Here is a 23,020-nt window from a genome sequence, read left to right on the forward strand (position 1 = left end):
GTGCCTCCTCGTCAGTATACCTGCAGACACACAAATAAGTGAGCAGTTCAGTCATCTGCTCCCAATGCAGCTATTTCTTTAATATATTCTTACCTCTGTTAAACAATATCCATTGAATTGTGTCCATTTTCAGAATGTTTTAATAGGGAGAAAGTGGGAAATAACACCGCCATTTGCACTAATATGAAAAGATAAGATGGTATCATCAAAAACAATATCATTTTAGATCATAAAAGGAGAAACCTTACCTTAACTGAAAAATGGAAATATCTCCTCAATTTAACCCCTTCCCCCTTCTCTGAGACCCTACCTGTCCGATACCTTACACCCACCGTTGTGTGATCTGTCTCGATTTCGTAACATCAAATTTGCAGAAACCTGAAGTTATCACACACACACACACACACACACACACACACACACACACACACACACACACACACACACACACACACACACACACACACACACACACACACACACACACACACACACACACACACACACACACACACTCACACACACCATGCCGCAGAGTTGATTTATTTGTGTTCTAGCGGCACCAAAAGGCCGTATTGTGTAACAACACCTGAGTCAAGAGAAGGCCTGTTGCGCGGTGCAGCGGAGTGATGCAGCATGAAGCCAGACGCACAAGATAGATTTGCTAAGGCTATATTGCAAATCAATTAATAGCTCGGAGACCCAACTAACTATTTTAATAAACTCAATAAATTGTCTAGGCCTGGCTGAGATAGCAGTTGGATCATTACAATAGGAAAGGACGGCGTGGTGAGTAAATGAATGTTATTTCACAATACACAGTAGGCTAATGTAACACAAAACACAAGTAGTCTACAGATTCATTTCCATTGTGGTCCTCTTATTTGTTCACAAGTAGTCTACGCGGATGGTGGAATATACAATTACACATAAATACAATGGCAATAGTTTGAAGGGTGTCTACAACTACAAGGAAATGATGGCCTGATGCTTTAAAAATAAGAGAAAATTGGGTGCAAGGAGGGTCCGGTCACTCGTAATAGCCAAACTCTGCAACAGCTGTACAACATAATTACCATAATCTGTCATTATGCGACGGAAATAGGTGATCTTTAAATATTGTGCATTATTAATGGCCTGCTGTAGTAATGTCATCAAACACTTGGTGCCCTCGATCCTCAATTAGCGACGCAGATATTAGAATAGGAGATCAAACGGCTTTGGTCGCCAGGAGGGAACTAGTCAACTTCCCCAATCCTAATCCTTCTATGGTTTCCTCACACTGATAAATAGGCCTACAGCACTTTTCCTCTGACTAACCAATGTGTTATTATTGACTCAGGGCTGAAATGAAGACAAAATATACAGAACGGTCATCTTCTAGTCCATATACTTTTTATTAGCAGCAAATATATTATTTATTTAAATAAACATATACAAATTTGATTATTCTCATAATTTACAATAATTTGTCAAAATCATATTGGTAAAGAGCACATGTATTTGTTTAAGAGGAGTAGCAAAACAAATGGATCTCTTTTATTCTACTTTCATTCTCTCTTACTCTCCCTCCCACTTCTCCACGTCCACCAGTCTCTCATTGCAGCAGTGCGGCCAGTAGGGCAGTAACGAGAGAGGTGGAGGGTACCTGGGATGGTGCACTGTTCCTATCATCAGCAGTAGTAGTGATGAGGATCCTGTTGGTGTGTTGAGGTCTACCTTCACAGTGCCTGAGGTCCCATCCCACACAGCCAGCGTAAGCCATGGCATGGGCCAGGTAACTTTGCTCCTGGACCCAGTGGAAGAGGTGGGCCATGGGGACGCGGGCCATTACCGCCACGTCCTTCCCACCATGGGTCTCAATGTCCAGGGGCACCGCAGACAGCTGCTTATAGTCATTCCACTCTGACCAAGAGAAAGAGGGGGAGGAGAGGAGAGGAGAGAGATTAATAAATATGTGAATATGGACTGGAGAGATAAACATGCAGCAGGAGAAATATTTATCAAGGCCAAAGGAGAAGGGATGATTGTACAGAGAGGAAAACTATACAAGAACAGATGCTAGTTTTGGTTTCTTACTAGTGTCCACTTTACGGATGTCAGGGCGCTTGTTGTCTATGACTTTGTATCCAGGGCCGTTTCCATACATCACAGTTGTGTTAGGCAGCATATCCTTCCCATACAGAGGAGATTTCCCTGTGAGACACACACAGCGGGGTTAATCACAATTTAAAGGTCTTACACACACACAGTGAGAGAGGAGCGTGTACTGGGGGAGCTAGGGGCCGAGCAGGTTGTTGTCTTCAGATGAAGTACTAGACTCTCCAGCCCCTACTGATGAACTGCGCAGCGTTTCACTACTGCATTAATCACCAAGACCTGGGAGGCTGGACCACTGGGGAGCCACACACACACACACACACACACACACACACACACACACACACACACACACACACACACACACACACACACACACACACACACACACACACACACACAGAGAGTGAGAGAGAGACAAGGCTGAACAATGGGGAGCCAGAGACAGAGAGACAGAGAGAGAGGGCTGAACAAAGGGGAGCCAAAGAGAGAGAGGGAGAGGTGGAAGGAGAGACGGAGGCCTGAATGCTGGTGAGCCTCAGAGGGAGTGATGGAGAGGTGGAAAGGGGAGGGAGAGAGAGGCAGAGGGGAGGGGAGGGAGGGAAAGAGAGAAAGATCTAAGCTGTTTGTTTTCCTCTATAATTGCAGGGGAGAGGAAATGTCAAAGTGCCAGTGGCGTCTCCCGGACGGAGGCTGAGGCAGTCTAGTGGAGCACACCACCACCTCGGAGGTAAACATAGCTGTGAGGGGTGACACCTTGGGAAAGGGGGAGGGGGGCAGCAGACAGGGTTCTAGGCTATATATTAAATCTGTTTGCAGCTCCAGGTAGGCTACACAAGTGACAAATTGATTTGCAATGACTCCAGTTATATTGTAATTTGAACATACAGTACCAGTCAAAAGTTTGGACACCTACTCATTCAAGGGTTTTTCTTTATTTTACTATTTTCTATAATAGTGAAGACAAAAACTATGAAAAAACACATATGGAATCATGTAGTAACAAAGAAAGTGTTAAACAAATCAAAATATATTTAATATTTGAGATTCTTCAAAGTAGCCACCCTTTGCCTTGATGACAGCTTTGCACACTCTTGGCATTCTCTCAACCAGCTTAATGAGGAATGCTTTTCCAACAGTCTTGACGGAGTTCCTCCATATGCGTGGCACTTGTTGGCTGCTTTTCCTTCACTCTGCGGTCCAACTCATTTTATTTTTTTATTTCACCTTAATTTAACCAGGTAGGCTAGTTGAGAACAAGTTCTCATTTACAACTACGACCTGGCCAAGATAAAGCAAAGCAGTTCGACGCATACAACAACACAGAGTTACACATGGAATAAACAAACAGAGTCAATAATACAGTAGAAAAGTCTATATACAGTGTGTGCAAATGAGGTAGGATAAGGGGGGGAAGGCAATAAATAGGCCATGGTGGCGAAGTAATTACAATATAGCAATTAAACACTGGAATGGTAGATGTGCAGAAGATGAATGTGCAAGTAGAGATACTGGGGTGCAAAGGAGCAAGATAAATAAATAAATACAGTATGGGGATGAGGTAGTTGGATGGGCTATTTACAGATGGGCTATGTACAGGTGCAGTGATCTGTGAGCTGCTCTGACAGCTGGTGCTTAAAGCTAGTGAGGGAGAGATGAGTCTCCAGCTTCAGTGATTTGTGCAGTTCGTTCCAGTCATTGGCAGTAGAGAACTGGAAGGAAAGGCGGCTAAAGGAAGAATTGGCTTTGGGGGTGACCAGTGAGAAATACCTGCTGGAGCGCGTGCTACGGGTGGGTGCTGCTATGGTGACCAGTGAGCGGAGATAAGGCGGACCTTTACCTAGCAGAGACTTGTAGATGACCTGGAGCCAGTGGGTTTGGTGGCGAGTATGAAGCGAGGGCCAGCCAACGAGAGCATATAGGTCGCAGTGGTGGGTAGTATATGGGGCTTTGGTGACAAAACGGATGGCACTGTGATAGACTGCATCCAATTTGTTGAGTAGGGTATTGGAGGCTATTTTGTAAATGACATCGCCGAAGTCGAGGATCGGTAGGATGGTCAGTTTTATGAGGGTATGTTTGGCAGCATGAGTGAAGGACGCTTTGATGCGTAATAGGAAGCCGATTCTAGATTTAATTTTGGATTGGAGATGCTTAATGTGAGTCTGGAAGGAGAGTTTACAGTCTAACCAGACACCTAGGAATATGTAGTTGTCCACATATTCTAAGTCAGAACCGTCCAGAGTAGTGATGCTGGACGGGCGGGCAGGTGCGGGCAGCGATCGGTTGAAGAGCATGCATTTAGTTTTACTTGCATTTAAGAGCAGTTGGAGGCCACGGAAGGAGAGTTGTATGGCATTGAAGCTCGTCTGGAGGTTAGTTAACACAGTGTCCAATGAAGGGCCAGAGGTATACAGAATGGTGTCATCTGCGTAGAGGTGGATCAGAGAATCACCAGCAGGAAGAGCGACATCATTGATGTATACAGAGAAGAGTCGGCCCGAGAATTGAACCCTGTGGCACCCCATAGAGACTGCCAGAGGTCCGGACAACAGGCCCTCCAATTTGACACACTGAACTCTATCAGAGAAGTAGTTGGTGAACCGGGCGAGGCAATCATTTGAGAATCCAAGGCTGTTGATTCTGCCGATAAGAATGTGGTGATTGACAGAGTCGAAGGGCTTGGCCAGGTTGATGAATACGGCTGCACAGTAATGTCTCTTATCGATGGCGGGCGGTTATGATATCGTTTAGGACCTTGAGCGTGGCTGAGGTGCACCCATGACCAGCTCTGAAACCAGATTGCATAGCGGAGAAAGTACGGTGGAATTCGAAATGGTCGGTAATCTGTTTGTTAACTTGGCTTTCGAAGACCTTAGAAAGGCAGGGTAGGATAGATATAGGTCTGTAGCAGTTTGGGTCTAGAGTGTCTCCCCCTTTGAAGAGGGGGATGACTGCGGCAGCTTTCCAATCTTTGGGAATCTCAGACGATACAAAAGAGAGGTTGACGAGGCTAGTAATAGGGGTTGCAACAATTTCTGCAGATAGTTTTAGAAAGAGAGGGTCCAGATTGTCTAGCCCGGCTGATTTGTAGGGGTCCAGATTGTGCAGCTCTTTCAGAACATCAGCTATCTGGATTTGGGTGAAGAAGAAATGGGGGAGGCTTTGGTGAGTTGCTGTGGGGGGTGCAGGGCTGTTGATCGGGGTAGGGGTAGGGGTAGCCAGGTGGAAAACATGGCCAGCCGTAGAAAAATGCTTATTGAAATTCTCAATTATAGTGGATTTATCGGTGGTGACAATGTTTCCTAGCCTCAGTGCAGTGGGCAGCAGGGAGGAGGTGCTCTTATTCTCCATGGACTTTACAGTGTCCCAGAACGTTTTGGGGTTTGTGCTACAGGATGCATATTTCTGCTTGAAAAGGCTAGCCTTAGCTTTCCTAACTGCCTGTGTATATTGGTTCCTAACTTCCCTGAAAAGTTGCATATCACAGGGGCTATTCAATGATAATTTTTTTGAATGGGGCATGCTTATTTAAGATGGTGAGGAAGGCACTTTTAAAGAATAACCAGGCATCCTCTACTGACGGGATGAGGTCAATATCCTTCCAGGATACCCGGGCCAGGTCGATTAGAAAGGCCTGCTTGCTGAAGTGTTTTAGGGAGCGTTTGACAGTGATGAGGGGCGGTCGTTGTACCGCAAACCCATTACGGAAGCAGGCAATGAGGCAGTGATAGCTGAGATCTTGGTTGAAAACAGCAGAGGTGTATTTGGAGGGCAAGTTGGTTAGGATGATATCTATGAGGGTGCCCGTGTTTGCAGATTTGGGGTTGTACCTGGTGGGTTCATTGATAATTTGTGTGAGATTGAGGGCATCAAGCTTAGATTGTAGGATGGCCGGGGTGCTAAGCATGTCCCAGTTTAGGTCACCTAGCAGCACGAGCTCTCACATATGGTGTACATGGCACAGCTGGGGACAGAAGGCGGTCTATAGCAAGCGGCAACAGTGAGAGACTTGTTTCTGGAAAGGTGGATTTTTAAAAGTAGAAGCTCCAATTGTTTGGGTACAGACCTGGATAGTAAGACAGAACTCTGCAGGCCATCTTTGCAGTAGATCGCAACACCGCCCCCTTTGGCAGTTCTATCTTGTCAGAAGATGTTATAGTTAGGGATGGAAATTTCTGGGTTTCTGGTGGTCTTCCTAAGCCAGGATTCAGACATGGCTAGGACATCCGGGTTGGCAGAGTGTGCTAAAGCACTGAATAAAACAAACTTAGAGAGGAGGCTTCTAATGTTAACATGCATGAAACCAAGGCTTTTACGGTTTCAGAAGTCAACAAATGAGAGCACCTGGGGAGTAGGAGTGGAGCTAGACACTGCAGAGCCTGGATTAACCTCTACATCACCAGAGGAACAGAGGAGGAGTAGGATAAGGGTACGGCTAAAGGCTATCAGAACTGGTTGTCTAGTACGTTCGGAACAGAGAGTAAAAGGAGCAGGTTTCTGGGCACGATACAATAGATTCAAGGCATAATGTACAGACAACGGTATGGTAGGATGTGAGTACATTGGAGGTAAACCTAGGCATTGAGTAATGATGAGAGAGATGTTGTCTCTAGAGACGTTTAAACCAGGTGATGTCACCGCATATGTGGGAACTGGAACTAAATGGTTGGTTAAGGCATATTGAGCAGGGCTAGAGACTCTACAGTGAAATAAGACAATAATCAATAACCAGGACTGTAATGGACAAGGCATATTGATATTAGGGAGAGGCATGTGTAGCCGAGTGATCATAGGGGTCCAGTGAGTGGTTGGGCTGGCTGGAGACACGGCGATTCAGACAGCTAGCAGGCCGGGGCTAGCAAACTAGCTGAAGGGCCTTAGAGGGACGTCGCGATGGAGGAAAGTCTGTTTTAGCCTACGCCTGCGGTGACGTTGATAGACCAGTCGTGATGGATTAGTAGGGTTCCGAGTAGCAGAGGGGTCCAAGTCCAATTGACAAAATAGGTATAGTGGCCCAAGAAATTGGCCGATGGATCTATTCAGCTAACAGTCCTATAAGCTCTAGACAGCTAGCGGGCCATGGCTAGCAGATGGGCATTCAGGGGACGTCGTGGCGTAGGGGCCAGTTGAGTACCCCCTCGAGCAGGTTACGTCGGTAGTCCAGTCGCGAAGGATCGGCGGGGTTCCATGCAGTAGAAGGTATTGTAGCCCAGGAGTGGCTGATGGGCCTCTTCAGCTAGCCGGGAGAATGGGCCTAGCATTGGCTAGCTCCAGGCTAATTGGGACTTGTGTCGGGACAGACATTAGCCAGGAGTAGTCACTCGGATTGCAGCTAGCTAGCTGCGATGATCCAGGTGAAAAGGTTCAGAGCTTGCGTTAGGAATCCGGGGATAAGGAGAGAAAATAGGTATGGTATGCCCTGGTTTGAGTCGCGTTGTACAAACTGGCGAGAGCTTTCCGAGCTAAAGGTTAGCTGATGACCGCTAGCAGTGGTTAGCTGACTACTAGCTAGTAGCTACTGAGTTGGCTAGCTTCTGTTTGGGGATTCCGGTTCCGAGGTAAATAAAAATACTTTAGAAAAAAACCCAGATCCACACCACATTGGGTGAGGCGGGTTGCAGGAGAGTATTTTGAAGTTGAGGTTTAGAAAAATATAAAAAAAGATATGCGAAGAAAAAGATATAAAAAGAATAATAGAGAGATATAATATATATATATATATATATACAAAGATATATACATGGGACACGACAAGACGAAGGACAAAGACGTCTGACTGCTACACCATCATCCCAAACCATCTTAATTGGGTTGAGGTTAGGTGATTGTGGAGGCCAAGTCATCTGATGCAGCACTCCATCACTCTCCTTCTCTGTCAAATAGCCCTTACACAGCCTGGAGGTGTGTTTTGGGTCATTGTCCTGTTGACAAGTGCAAACCATACGGGATGGCGTATCACTGCAGAATCCTGTGGTAGCCATGCTGGTTAAGTGTGCCTTGAATTCTAAATAAATCACTGACAGTGTCACCAGCAAAGCACCCCCACACCATCACACCTCCTCCTCCATGCTTCACAGTGGGAGCCACACATGCGGAGATCATCTGTTCACCTACTCTGCGTCTCACAAAGACACGGGGGTTGGAACCAAAAATCTCAAATTTGGACTCATCAGACCAACGGACAGATTTCCACCGGTCTAATGTCCATTGCTGGTGTTCCTTGGCCAAAGCAAGTCTCTTCTTCTTATTGGTGTCCTTTAGTAGTGGTTTCTTTGCAGCAATTAGACCATGAAGGCCTGATTCAGGCAGTCTCCTCTGAACAGTTGATGCTGAGATGTGTCTGTTACTTGAACTCTGTGAAGCATTTATTTGGGCTGCAATCTGAGGCTGGTAACTCTAATGAACGTATCCTCTGCAGCAGAAGTAACTCTGGGTCTTTCCTGTGGTGGTCCTCATGAGAGCCATCTTCATCATAGTGCTTGATGGTTTTTGCAACTGCACTTGAAGAAACTCTCAAAGTTCTTGAAATTTTCCAGATTGACTGATCTTCATGTCTTAAAGTAATCATGGACTGTTGTTTCTCTTTGCTTATATGAGCTGTTCTTGCCATAATATGGACTTGGTCTTTTACCAAATAGGGCTATCTTCTGTATACCACCCCTACCTTGTCACTACAGAAATGATTGGCTCAAATGCATTAAGGAGGAAAGAAATTCCACAAATTAACTTAACAAGGCACACCTGTTAATTGAAAAGCATTCCAGGTGACTACCTCACGAAGCTGGTTGAGAGAATGCCAAGAGCGTGCAAAGCTGTCATCAAAGCAAAGGGTGGCTACTTTGAAGAATCTCAAATATATTTTGAATTGTTTAACACTTTTGGTTATGACATGATTCCATATGTGTTATTTCATAGTTTTGATGTCTTCACTATTATTCTACAATGTAGAAAACAGTAAAAATAAAGAAAAACCCTTGAATGAGTAGGTGTGACTGGTACTGTATTTATCGTATCAAATGTTAGGCTACAGTAACCTACAATGGCAGATAAATTAATAGCCTACTTGATGGCCAACAAATGCACCCTATCATTCTATACATTTCATCTCATTTCATTTTGGACTTTTTCTCCGTAACAGAAGCACGCCAGGGAGTTCCATAACTTCCATTTCAAATGTCCACTCGCACAGCGCTCCAGACCCTAGAACTGAGCATGAGTAAAACCCTTCGCTTGATATGGTTATCCATAAGAAAAGTAGACATTAGAATGCAGTTTACTTTAGAACAACTTGCGCAGAGTTGGTTTAAAGAGCTGTAGTGGCCTAAAGTTGTTTCCAATGCTTTCTCACCGTTATATCAGTTCTAGCAGGTTAATATGTTGCAATTTAGAAGTAGCCCAAGTAGTCGTTTTCAAAGTATCCCAATTTGGCCGGAAAACTGCAGTCACGGCAACCCTGGGTGCAGAGGAGGAAGGTGGAGGAGAGGTGTCAGAATGAGGACGTTCCTGTCCACAGAGGAAAGGTGTGTGTATGTAACAGGGGGAGGGATTCTTACTGCTTCACTACATAAGCACATTACTAAACTAATGCAACATGACTATTGATCATTTCATAAACTTAGCATGACCTGACCCAAACATCTAATCATGGAACCACTGAAAACAGTTGACCAAACATCCCTTTAATTATAAAAAACACTGCGGTGGAATAGCCCTATAATCAGAATGATGACTAAAATAACCGACTCTAACTCTATGGGGAAAACAAACCATAATCCATGAAGAAAGTTGTTTCTGTGAGGTCGTTGCTTACCCAGAATGCTTTGGCCTCTGAAGGGGTATCCATTGAAGGTGAAGGCGTGGGAGTGGCCAGCTGTCAACAGGTTGAGAGTTTCCTCCTCATTGGTCAGCTCCAGGCCCTTGGCGATGTCGTTGTCAAAGGCAACCGTCTCGTGCAAGGATCTGCTGGCATGGTGGCCCTGGTCGATACGCCCATGTGACACACAGAGAGAGAAAGAGAAGGATGAAGTTACCCATAAACACTGATCTAAGCTCAGGATTGTGGTGTCACCTCTAATGATTTAAGATTAAGATTGGGGGAAGGTAAGCTGACCCTAGGTCTGTGTGTAAGGGACAAGGAGTAAAGTTGAAATGACTCTACTACAAGTGTAACTTAGTCAAATAAAACCAACCTAGCTCCTGTTCTCCTCATCAGTGCAGTCAGAAAGTGGAGAGGAGTTGGGCTAATATGTTGGGTCCCCAGGGAGCAGGAGGAGAGGGTACGGTGCACCATATGCCCAGCTCTATTTAAAGCCTGCTGCGACATGTTATTTTAAACCCATTGTTGAAGATGCAAGACGCTCAATAGCACAATCAGGTCCCAGGATGGTGCCTCAGATTGAAGGTAGGATGGATGAGGGCCTGGGCCCAAGAGCCACCGCTGTAGAACAGTAATATGTCGCATCCCAACATAATGTTCCCCCTCCTCACACTGCGGCAAACACATGCAGATCCTACTACAGTCTGCAGATACATGTAGTGCACTGCAGTCCCTAACTGTCTTGCTGAGAGGCACACAGCATCAGCACCGCAACTAACTAACCTCAAAATTGAATCAAGATACAAAAACAAGGTTACACACACTTTGAAATCAATATATCTTGGTGTTCAATTATATAAGCAAGTGGTGTGATTATTCGCTCAATAGATTGATTCCATTTTAACAAACAACCATACACCTATTTCAAAGAGGAACCTGTTGGGATTGGGTTGATGGATGGATTCATTGACTGACAGCTTGTTTAACCCTTTGCTCACCTTGCACCAGGAGGAAGAATCCCTTGGAGTTTTTTCTGAGGATGCGGATGGCGTTTCCTGTGGTCTCAGCAATGGACGGGTCCATGGTGGGGTCTCTCTCCACGTAAAAGCGCAGGTCACAGGGCTGCAGGGAACAAGGTTGATCAAGGCACAGGGCTGTAGGGAACAGTGTTGATCAGGTCACAGGGAACAGTGTTGATCAGGTCACAGGGAACAGTGTTGATCAGGTCACAGGGAACCGTTTTGATCAGGTCACAGGGCTGCAGGGAACAGTGTTGATCAGGTCACAGGAATAAGGGTTGATCAGGTCACAGGGCTGCAGGGAACAGGGTTGATCAGGTCACAGGAAACAGGGTTGATCAGGTCACAGGGCTGCAGGGAACAGGGTTGATCAGGTCACAGGGATGCAGAGAACAGGGTTGATCAGGTCACAGGGCTGCAGGGAACAGGGTTGATCAGGTCACAGGGCTGCAGGGAACAGGGTTGATCAGGTCACAGGGCTGCAGGGAACAGGGTTGATCAAGGCACAGGTCTGCAGGGAACAGGTCTGCAGGGAACAGGGTTGATCAGGTCACAGGGCTGCAGGGATCAGGGTTGATCAGGTCACAGGGCTGCAGGGAACAGGGTTGATCAGGTCAAAGGGCTGCAGGGAACAGGGTTGATCAAGGCACAGGTCTGCAGGGAACAGGTCTGCAGGGAACAGGGTTGATCAGGTCACAGGGCTGCAGGGAACAGGGTTGATCAGGTCACAGGGCTGCAGGGAACAGGGTTGATCAGGTCACAGGGCTGCAGGGAACAGGGTTGATCAGGTCACAGGGCTGCAGGGAACAGAGTTGATCAGGTCACAGGGCTGCAGGGAACAGAGTTGATCAGGTAAGAAAAAAAGAGCGAGATCGTACTCAATGCGCTTCAGCCCGTGAAAATTATATGTGTTATAAAAGGGGTCAGTATCATCTTAGTCAATGTTAACAATACATATATGCAGGCTAAGTGATGTAAGAATAGGTAAGGCAGAATGATGTACTCTATTCCAAAGTGTAAGAAAGGGAAAGAACCAAGGACACTCCAGTGTCTATTGATATACAGTAAGCATCAGCAGTACTGTTTGTTGTGACCTCCAAATACCCAGCTTTCCAAAATACACAGAATAAATGACAGAATACTACAATTCTTTACTGCAGGAAGAGAGCAGAGCAGGGAGAATAATAGTCACCCATAAGGTAGTCAGTGGTGTCAGGGTCCACAGCGTCAAAGTCAGTCCTGTTCAATTAGGACTGCAGATAGTTGTTTCCTACTTCGTTGATTTGGCAGATTCAGAAGAACTTGTGTAGCAAGGTGAGAGAGGAGGATGAACAGAGGTGTGAAAGAAGAGGATTTAAGAGTTTAGAAGTTTAAGACAAGTAAGAGGAGATCAGAGGGAAGAGTAGGAGAAGAGCGAGATCAGGTGAGAAAGACTGAGGGTGGAGTGAGGAGATATGTTCTTGAAAGGAGAGAGTGAGAAGGTTTGAGAGGAGAGGGAAAGTAGAAACCAATGAAAGGAGTGCATATCATGAAAAACAAAACTCAGAAGAAAGTAATAGTGAATGTCTCGCAGTAAGTCGATGAGAAGTCAGGCCAGGTGACCATCCACAGTAAAGGTGTGTTGGGCAGGTCTCTTACCTTTGGCGGTGGTTGAACCCAAAACTCCCAGCAGACACAGGGCCATGATGGACAGTTTCTGAGTTTCCATGATGATGTCTAAAGAGAAGACAGTTCTTCTCTCTGATCACCCCTCAGAGAAACAGAGGAATATATTCCAGCCCTCCCTGACCGTCAATCATTTGTAATGGCAGGTCATAAAACTGACTGATACTGACCATAAGCGACACACCATTTAGTATCTTTGGGATCTCCCCACTGATTCTGGCCAACCTGTGGTTGGCAGCTTCAGCAATAGACCCACCGAACGAGAAGATATCCAATGTAGCGACTAAGAACCAACACCATTGGTGAGACAACCAACACCAGTGGTGACAGACAACCAACACCAGTGGTGACAGACAACCAACACCAGTGGTGACAGACAACCAACACCAGTGGTGACAGACAACCAACACCAGTGGTGACAGACAACCAACACCAGTGGTGACAGACAACCAACACCAGTGGTGACAGACAACCAACACCAGTGGTGACAGACAACAGCTCTGAATGATTGCTTTTATTTATGACTTTATTGATGAACAGACTGTAGCAGTTGATCAAAGGCACACTAACAGGGAACGTGTGGGAACAGAGCTTACACTAAACACACTATAAACACTGAGCTCGGATCTGCCAATACAGTCGGGAACAAACACACAGATCATAAATGGGATGATAAATGAGTAGATCATTAATAACCCAGTAGAGTCATGGGGATAAAGGACTCATGATGACTTACGTAATAGAGTCCAATGGGACTGGACTGCATGGATGAAGGGCTCTCCTCTGGGAGACAGCTGCCAAACACACACACCAGTTAATCACATATGCATATAATTATGGCAACTTGTTTATGAACAGATTTCTACATATACTCCCACACACTCACTACACAGACTTTCAACATAACACGTCTTAACACTCAAATCACACAATTCTAACCTTAACCCTAACCCCCTAGAAATAGCATTTAACCTTGTGGGGATTATCAAAATGTCCCCAGTTATTTTTTTGCTGTTGTTTTTTTTTCTTGTGGGGACTTCTGGTCCACACACACACACACACACACACACACACACACACACACACACACACACACACACACACACACACTTATGATGCTGCACACAGAGAGAAGCAGCCCTGAACTCTGAGTAGTGTGAGTAGTGAAAACAGCAGTGTGAGGGTGGTTTTGAGGGCAGGGTGTGTTGGTGCGGTGTTACTGCGGGGGGGTGGAGTTACAGCGAGTGGCATGCGGGCCCAGGCAGAAGGCATGTGACATCACGTGAGCAATGTAGGTGTTATCGTTAGTACAGTGCATTCAGAAAGTATTCAGACCTCTTTACTTTTTCCACATTTTGCTTCGTGACAGCCTCATTCTAAAACGGATTACATTTTTTTCTACCTCATCAATCTACAAACAATACCCCATAATGACAAAGTGAACATATTGCAAGAAATCTTTTGAAATGTATTAAAAATAAAAAACTGAAATATCACATTTACATAAGTATTCAGACCCTTTACTCAGTATTTTGTTGAAGCACCCTTGGCAGCGATTACAGCCTTGTGTCTTCCTGGGTATGACGCTACAAGCTTGGCACACCTGTGTTTGGGGAGTTTCTCCCATTCTTCTCTGCAGATCCTCTCAAGCTCTGTCAGGTTGGATGGGGAGCGTCGCTGCACAACTATTTTCAGGTCTCTCCAGAGAGGTTCGATCAGGTTCAAGTCCAGGATCTTGCTGGGCCACTGAAGGACATTTAGAGACTTGGCCCGAAGCCACTCCTGTGTGGTCTTGGCTGTGTGTTTAGGGTCGTTGTGCTGTTGGAAGGTGAACCTTCGCCAAAGTCTGAGGTCCGGAGCGCTCTGGAACAAGTTTTCATCAATAATCTCTGTACTTTGCTCCATTCACCTTTCCCTCGATCCTGACTAGTCTCCCAGTCCCTGCCACTGAAAAACATCCCCACAGCATGATGCTGCCACCACCATGCTTCACCGTAGGGATGGTGCCAGCTTTCTTCCAGACATGACGCTTGGCATTCAGGCCAAAGATTTCAATATTGATTTCATCAGTCCAGAGAATCTTGTTTCTCATAGTCTAAAAGTCCTTTAGGTGACTTTTAGCAAACTCCAAGCGGGCTGTCGTGCCTTTTACTGAGGAGTGGCTTCTATCTGGCCACTCTACCATAAAGGCCTGATTGATGGAGTGCTGCAAAGATGTTTGTCCTTATGGAAGGTTCTTCCATCTCCACAGTGGAACCTTGGAGCTCTGTCAGAGTGACCATCGGGTTCTTGGTCACCTCCCTGACCAAGGCCCTTCTTCCCCAATTGCTCAGTTTTGCCGGGCGGCCAGCTCTAGGAAGAGTCTTGGTCGTGCCAAACTTCTTCCATTTTAAGAACGATGGAGGCCACTGTGTTCTTGGGGACCTTCAATGCTGCACAAATGTTTTGGTACCCTTCCGCAGATCTGTGCCTCGACACAATCCTGTCTCGGAGCGCTATGGACAATTCCGTCGACCTCACGGCTTGGTTTTTGCTCTGACATGCACTGTCAACTGTGTGATGTTATATAGACAGGTGTGTGCCTTTCCAAATCATGTCCAATCATTTGAATTTACCACAGGAGGACTCCAATCAAGTTGTAGAAACATCTCAAGGATGATCAATGGAAACAGGATGCACCTGAGCTCAATTTCGAGTCTCATAGCAAAAGGGCCTGAATACTTAGGGTAAAAAAATATTTATCTTATTTACATAACAACCTGTTCTCGCTTTGTCATTATTGTGTGTCAATTTATGAGATTTTTTTTTATTTAATCAATTTTAGAATAAGGCTGTAATGTAGCAAAATGTGGAAAAAGTCAAGGGGTCTGAATACATTCTGAATGCACAGTAGCTGTGAGGAGTTGTGCCCACGGGCCCTTGGCATACAGTACACTGCCACTGATTGACTGATTGAATGATTGAGTTACTGAATAATTGGTTGGTTGACTGACTGGTTGGTTGGTTGACAGACTGCTTACTCTTCACCAGTATGAAGAATCCCTTGGGGTTTTTGTTGAGAATGCTGCCTCCATCATGCCTGGAATAGACGGCTCCATGCTGGAGTCCCTGTACAGCTCAAAATGCATGTCCTTGGCAGCAGACAGCCCTGCAATACACAGGCAGAGGTATTATGCAGACTCACACTCATATCAATAATGTGCAGTCACATAGGTGGTATGATGGCTCCCTCTTGTGATTATGGAAGCAATGCACAAACCTGAATCAGCTGTGTAGTGCTAGGGTAAAAACCAAAACGTGCACCCAGGGGGGACCACAGGACAGTTTGGAAACCCTGGCCTATGGAATAGGGTGCCATTTCGGACACAGACAGTCTTCCCCAGTGCCCCATATACTGTACTGACCTGATAGGCTTCTGTTAATTAGCCATCTTTGAAAACTGGGAGGAACCTGTTTATTGTGATTGATAAAAGGAGGCTAAAGATTAGACCAAGTCAGTAACTGAAGGATCAACATGTCAGCAAGGGAGAGAATGGTTCCTGTAACAGTCAGGCAAGATAAGCCGATAACAGAGGGAAACAAAATGGCCACCGCGATAAGGTTTCAGTGGGGTAAAATTACAGTGATTACATGAAAGAGTGCTCTGTTGTCTTCATTATAGGTAGTGTATTGAAGAGGACACGAGGTGGAATGTGGTCATTATAAATGGTGCATTGAAGAGAACATGTAAAAAAAAAAAACTTATTTACATAAGTATTCAAACCTTTATCATGAGACTCAAAATTGAGCTCAGCTACATCCTGTTTCCATTGATCATCCTTGAGATGTTTCTACAACTTCATTGGAGTCCACCTGTGGTAAATTCAATTGATTGGACATGGTTTGGAAAGGCACACACACACCTGTCTATACAAGGTTCCACAGTTGACAGTGCATGTTAGAGCAAAAACCAAGCCATAGGGTCAACGGAATTGTCCATAGAGCTCCAAGACAGGATTGTGTCAAGGCACAGATCTACGGAAAGGTACCAAAACATTTCTGCAGAATTGAAGGTCCCCAAGAACACAGTGGTCTCCATCATTCTTAAATGGAAGATGTTTGGAACCACCACAACTCTTCCTAGAGCTGGCCGCCCGGCCAAACCCGGCTCCGCACCTCAGATTGGGGTCAAGGTTCACCTTCCAACAGGACAACAACCCTAAGCACACAGCCAAGACCAGACAGGAGTGGCTTCGGGACAAGTCTCTGAATGTCCTTGAGTGGCCCAGCAAGAGCCCAGACTTGAAACCGATCTAACATCTCTGGAGAGACCTGAAAATAGCTGTGAAGCGACACTTGACACATCCAGAGAGGATCTGCAGAGAAGAATGGGAAAACTCCCCAAATACAGGTGTGCCAAGCTTGTAGCGTCATACCCAAAAAGACTTGAGGCTGTAATCACTGCCAAAGGTGCTTCAGCAAAGTACTGAGTAAAGGGTCTGAAAACCTATGTAAATGTGATAGTTAATTTTTTTTATAAATTTGCAAAAACAATTTACCTGCTTTTGCTTTGTCAATATTGGGTATTGTGTGTAGATTGATGAGGGGGAAAACAATTGAATCCATTTTAGAATAAGGCTGTAACGTAACAAAATGTGGAAAAAGTGAAGGGGTCTGAATACTTTCCAAATGCACTGTAAGTAGTGTATTGAATAGGGCGTGAGGTTGAACGTTGTCTTCATTATCGGTAGTGTATTGAATAGGGCGTGAGGTTGAACGTTGTCTTCATTATCGGTAGTGTATTGAATAGGGCGTGAGGTTGAACGTTGTCTTCATTATCGGTAGTGTATTGAATAGGGCGTGAGGTTGAACGTTATCTTCATTATAAGTAGTGTATTGAATAGGGCGTGAGGTTGAACGTTGTCTTCATTATCGGTAGTGTATTGAATAGGGCGTGAGGTTGAACGTTGTCTTCATTATCGGTAGTGTATTGAATAGGGCGTGAGGTTGAACGTTGTCTTCATTATCGGTAGTGTATTGAATAGGGCGTGAGGTTGAACGTTGTCTTCATTATCGGTAGTGTATTGAATAGGGCGTGAGGTTGAACGTTGTCTTCATTATAGGTAGTGTATTGAATAGGGCGTGAGGTTGAACGTTGTCTTCATTATCGGTAGTGTATTGAATAGGGCGTGAGGTTGAACGTTGTCTTCATTATCGGTAGTGTATTGAATAGGGCGTGAGGTTGAACGTTGTCTTCATTATAGGTAGTGTATTGAATAGGGCGTGAGGTTGAACGTTGTCTTCATTATCGGTAGTGTATTGAATAGGGCGTGAGGTTGAACGTTGTCTTCATTATAGGTAGTGTATTGAATAGGGCATGAATTTGAATGTTTTCTAAGGAAAGGGAATCTAGCTCTACGAGCTACCAAATCTGCTCTGTCAACTATCTGCAGTGGTCAAAGGGTTAACAGAATAAACAGGATTAAATATAGAGCCCGGGGAGGATTTGTGCCTCCACTACCAAGGTAGAGGATGGATTTCTGTTGATCACAGAAGACAAAATTCTACTATTCCACGAGGCCATTTGATCATCAAATTGAAATGATTCAAATGAAGTGGATAGGAAGGGTTGTTGAGTGTGTTGAAGGATGAAACGGTGCTGTTACAGTGTAAGCCTACTGTACTTCTGTCAGGGAGGTTATGGACCATCTGGTAGGCCAGGTCAGTACGGCCCTGTTGTCTAGCCTCGTCACTCACTGCACAAATACCGGCTCACAGTGGGCGTAACTGACCGTGGAGCGTTGTACCCTTTCACAAAACCAACAAACTTACCTGAGTGGAGGGGAGCACTGGACATAAGGTCAGACAGGAAGGGATCGAGGGATGAGAGTAGAGAAAGGAGACCAACAGAAGCACAGCGTGTAGAAATTGAGCTCTATCAATCTTGCTCATCGTTAGATCGAAGATATGCTCAGTTAGATCCAAGATATGCTCAAAGTTGCAGTTTGAGTGAGTTTGTTACTTAGGACAGTCATGGTGGGATGTGGTTAGTGGTGGAGGTGACCTCGTTGCTGTTACACTGTTTACAGACAGCCTTGGCACTCAGCCCTCCCAGGAACTTGGTCTGTGGCTGACAGCCTTGGCACTCAGCCCTCCCAGGAACTTGGTCTGTGGCTGACAGCCTTGGCACTCAGCCCTCCCAGGAACTTGGTCGGTGGCTGACAGCCTTGGCACTCAGCCCTCCCAGGAACTTGGTCGGTGGCTGACAGCCTTGGCACTCAGCCCTCCCAGGAACTTGGTCTGTGGCTGACAGCCTTGGCACTCAGCCCTCCCAGGAACTTGGTCGGTGGCTGACACCTTTTCCACATCTGTCTTTTTTTTATTTATTTTTTTAACTAGGCAAGCCAGTTAAGGACAAATTCTAATTTACAATTACGGCCTACCCCGGCCAAACTATAACGACTCTGGGCCAATTGTGCGCCATCCTATGGGACTCCCAATCATAGCCGGTTGTGATAGAGCCTGGAATCGAACCAGGGTCTGTAGTGAAGCCTCTAGCACGGAGATGCAGTGCCTTAGACATTCCATTACTAACTAGGGTATGAGAGTGCTTACATCTTAGCTTTTTTTAAATGATTGTTTAGTGAACCTAAATCTCAAAACCCCTACTTACCAATACATCCAAAACTACAGCCCCATCCCATTAACCAGGTACTTCTCTCAGTCCCCCCCAAAAATATCACAAACAATGTACACAATTAAAAAACTCTGGCTCCTTTTCAGTGGTGGGCTGAGCCCCATCTACACAGATGGAACTTCTGCACAAAAGAGAACAGTCAGAACACACAACTCTTTAGATCGGAGAACTTTAGAAGCGGAGACAATGAAAACACAAGTCTCAGCCAAAGCCCAGCCGGCTTACTCATTCCACATGAAAATTAAGTACAATAAAGGCTTTCAGTTTCTTTGTATGGGGCAACCAAGTGAGGACATGGTGTGGCAAAACAGTTCTTCCCCTCTCTGGATACAACAACATATATTTCCCCCCCAGTGTTCTTATTTGCAATGTTCTTTATTATCTTTTCCAGTTTCAGATATAAAAAGGATGCATTCATTTTCTTAATTAAATACTTCATAAAGTAAATCAAAAACATATTTACAAAATATTCAATGATATTGCAATCAATGACTTCAGGTGGATAATTACAAGCACCTTCTGCTAACTGAGAGAAAAATATAAATACATGCCACTGTTTCTGAAAAAAAAATACATGGCTTGACATTTGCACTTCTTTTGAAAAATAAAAACCAAAACTCCTGAAATGCATTTCCACTAAACGGAAGCAGAAAAGGCCTTAGGATATGTACTGTGAACATTCTTTCTCTCTTTTTGAAATTATTTTTTAAAGTTGATTTCTCTATATACCTTAAGTTTTAAATTATGATTTTCTCTTTAAAAAAAATCCCTATCCTTGCAAGCCTGTTCTCTGTTTCCAAACACCCAGTCTAGGAGACAAGTAAGAGGACAAATGGGGGTTGGCAGGCATGGCCATAAGGAAACATTGTGACCCCCAGCAGCAAAAAGTCCTTGTCCAACACCCTCCCCACCAATCTCAGTCCTTCCAAAGTCCATAGACATGAAGTTCACAGGAGTCTCACAAAGACTGACGACTGAAATGTCCAAAGACAGTGAGCTCCAGCATGTCCACTTTTCTTTATACATCTTTTTCTTTTATATATAAAAAAAGAAACACTCCAATCAAAAAGAAAGAGCTAATCGCTGACAGAGTCATATAGAATCATACATATGACATGGCCATCATGCCTCATTCAACACAATATATGACGTAATCAAAAATATATTTGAGCAGCCTTTATTAGTTCGTCATCTGTTGGGGATTTTGTTTTGTTGTTTTGCTAAACATCATGAAGTGTTGCTATAGCAACGTGACGCCTTTAAAACAAGGGCTAAACCTCAAAAAACACTGAAGGAAACAGCCATCCCTATCGCTTGTTGTAAAGCTTATTCTCTCGCAATTAGTTTCTCAATTTAGTTCAAAGACATTCGGCAGCGCAAAAGACAGAAAATAAAAGGATTGCATGTTTCGATATGTAGTAGAATCTGCCAGCTGATTCTTTCCCTCGCTTTTATTCTATTTTTTAATGCAGAAGGATTTTATTGATTCTAACAGCTCCATGCTCCTGAATCATTATCGACAGCAGGTGGTCTTTCCTCCAAGTCCTCCCAGAGTCCAGGGGGCACCGGTGAGCAGGTACCTAGCTGTTGTCAGACTCCTCGTCCTCAGCCTCACGGAGCCAGGTAAAGAAGGCAGTGACTGACTTCAGTGCCACACCCTTGCCCTGCATCTCAGCGGGGTCCTTACTGGACTCCCACTTGTAGAAGGCCTCCTCTTTGATCACGTCTTCGTCGTACAGCGTGTCAAAGAACATCCGCAGCAGGTCTACAAGGAAAGAGGAAAAGAGCATGTCAACAATGTAAGAGACAGGATTTCAATACACAATGTACACACAAATAACTCATCTAGGAGACAAATTGGTCAACCACACCCCTCAGTCAAATAGCCTTCATCTTTTTTTCCATAGGGGTTAACATTGGGAGACAAACACAGGACAAATCTGAGAGTCTTCATGTAAAAAACTGCCAAAGAGATGTGACACATAGGGAAACAGAGAGGAGACTGAAGTCATTCTGTATCTCACTCACTGGCAGGTTGCTCCAGCTCCACCATGAGGGCCTGCAAGGCGTAGAGAGCCTGCAGCTCCTTCTGCTCATCCTTCAGGTACTTGTGGAGCAGCCTGGCCCTCCGGGTGATCACCTTCGCATCCAACTTGTAAGGGTTCTCACCTGGGGGCAGAGATGGAGGGGTCAAAAACTATCTTTTGCTATTTTTTTTTATATTAGTCCACTATGTTTTGCATGTCAGCAGTCATGTTTTCAAGATATTGGACTTTCAAAAAGCAAAGTGTCACCGGCCACAACATCACGGTGATGCGTTTGGAGTGATCTGAACCATAATGTGCTGGGTTGGATATATTCCTTCTACATTGTCCTTTCCAGCAACGGTACGGCCCTGCTAAGTTCTGTGAAAAGGGTATTCGAGTGGAGGGTTGTCCTGATACAGTGTTGGATCGAGAGGTGGTAGCAATACAAGACAGGGAAACTCACACAGGATGGCCGACTGGCAGATGGCTGTCATGACGGCTCTGACAAACACGTTGGAGGATATCTGTGTCTCGTCCAGGTTAGCCTAAAGAGGGAAGGCACAGTCACAACACATATCAGTGGGGCTGAGCAGTGGAATATACAGCAGGGACTAATGGGACTATATATAAGTCTAATGGAGTCTAATGGTAAAACTACTGTACAAGGAACCAATAGCAAACCGAAATATTAATTGGGTGATGGGACACTCTCCCACTCACATCATACCTCGACCCAATCGTAGATCCTCTGGTTGTCAGCCTTGTCCTGTATGAGTCTGTCCAGCTGTTTGTTCAGCTCCTCTGAGCTCAGCTCCTTCTTACTGCCCTTCTCTGTCTCATCATCTCCTCCTCCTCCCAGGGTGAACGCCACATTCTGCATTCAGAGGGAACACACAGCAAGAGTGAAACTTCCCAATATTACTGTTACGGGCTTTTCCAGACAGGAGGCGATGGGGCGGAGCAAAGTTAGCCAAAATAGAGCAGATTCCTATTTTCTCCACCTCGGCTGAGTGGCTTTCACGTGCACAAGCACCGCAGATCACCACGCCTAGAATAACGTTGCCTGCCTGGCTCCATTGAAAATGAATGGGCAACTCTGCTGCCGCTTCCTGTCTGGAAAGCCCTCAAAGCACTTTGGGAAACTGTGGATGCAAGTAAGACGAACACATTTGATTGATCTAAAAGGTAGACTGAGCCATATGATGTAGATGCAGAAAATAAACAGGATAGTGGGTCAATATTTCGCAACAACTAAGAGTGTTAAAGCGTGAGGCTCAACTTCCCAGCTGGTTTTGGTCCCCTGGCTGTAATTCCCAGCTGGTTTTTGGTCCCCTGGCTGTAATTCCCAGCTGGTTTTTGGTCCCCTGGCTGTAATTGGCAGCTGGTTTTGTTCCCCTGGCTGTAATTGGCAGCTGGTTTTGTTCCCCTGGCTGTAATTGGCAGCTGGTTTTGTTCCCCTGGCTGTAATTCCCAGCTGGTTTTGTTCCCCTGGCTGTAATTCCCAGCTGGTTTTGTTCCCCTGGCTGTAATTCCCAGCTGGTTTTGTTCCCCTGGCTGTAATTCCCAGCTGGTTTTGTTCCGCTGGCTGTAATTTCCAGCTGTTTTGGTCCCCTGGCTGTAAGAGTGTGAAGCGAACAAGTGCACATCGACAGATACTGTGACTGTGTGAGAGCAAAGTCATTTTGCTGAGTCTACCTTTAATAATTGACTGTTA

General features: G+C 45.2%; 1 protein-coding gene and 1 long non-coding RNA gene across 14 annotated transcripts in view; both read right to left on the reverse strand.

Moving 5' to 3' along the window:
- Window positions 1-1,817: 1,817 nt before the first annotated feature.
- Window positions 1,818-12,933, reverse strand: LOC115204947 (uncharacterized). Its single transcript, XR_003880539.1, has 6 exons — window positions 12,131-12,933; window positions 10,918-11,767; window positions 9,914-10,079; window positions 9,452-9,556; window positions 2,080-2,196; window positions 1,818-1,905 (listed from the first exon to the last, which is right to left on the reverse strand). It is a non-coding gene; the product is annotated as an uncharacterized LOC115204947 (long non-coding RNA).
- A 6,702-nt stretch (window positions 12,934-19,635) lies between these two features.
- LOC115206516 (eukaryotic translation initiation factor 4 gamma 1) overlaps window positions 19,636-23,020 on the reverse strand; it is a 63,867-nt gene continuing 60,482 nt past the window's right edge. For 12 of the 13 annotated variants that reach the window (XM_029773593.1, XM_029773598.1, XM_029773601.1 and 9 more), the window contains 4 exons: window positions 22,034-22,180; window positions 21,770-21,851; window positions 21,308-21,448; window positions 19,636-21,044 (listed from right to left, as the gene is read on the reverse strand). In XM_029773593.1, coding sequence (XP_029629453.1) covers window positions 20,860-21,044; window positions 21,308-21,448; window positions 21,770-21,851; window positions 22,034-22,180 — 555 coding nt within the window. In that variant the 3' untranslated portion in view covers window positions 19,636-20,859. Of the gene's footprint in view, window positions 21,045-21,307; window positions 21,449-21,769; window positions 21,852-22,033; window positions 22,181-22,302; window positions 22,922-23,020 lie in introns of those variants that run through there. The other variant, XM_029773603.1, reaches the window with a different exon arrangement.

The sequence above is a fragment of the Salmo trutta genome, chromosome 13, assembly GCF_901001165.1.
Source record: "Salmo trutta chromosome 13, fSalTru1.1, whole genome shotgun sequence".
Lineage (NCBI taxonomy): Eukaryota > Metazoa > Chordata > Actinopteri > Salmoniformes > Salmonidae > Salmo > Salmo trutta.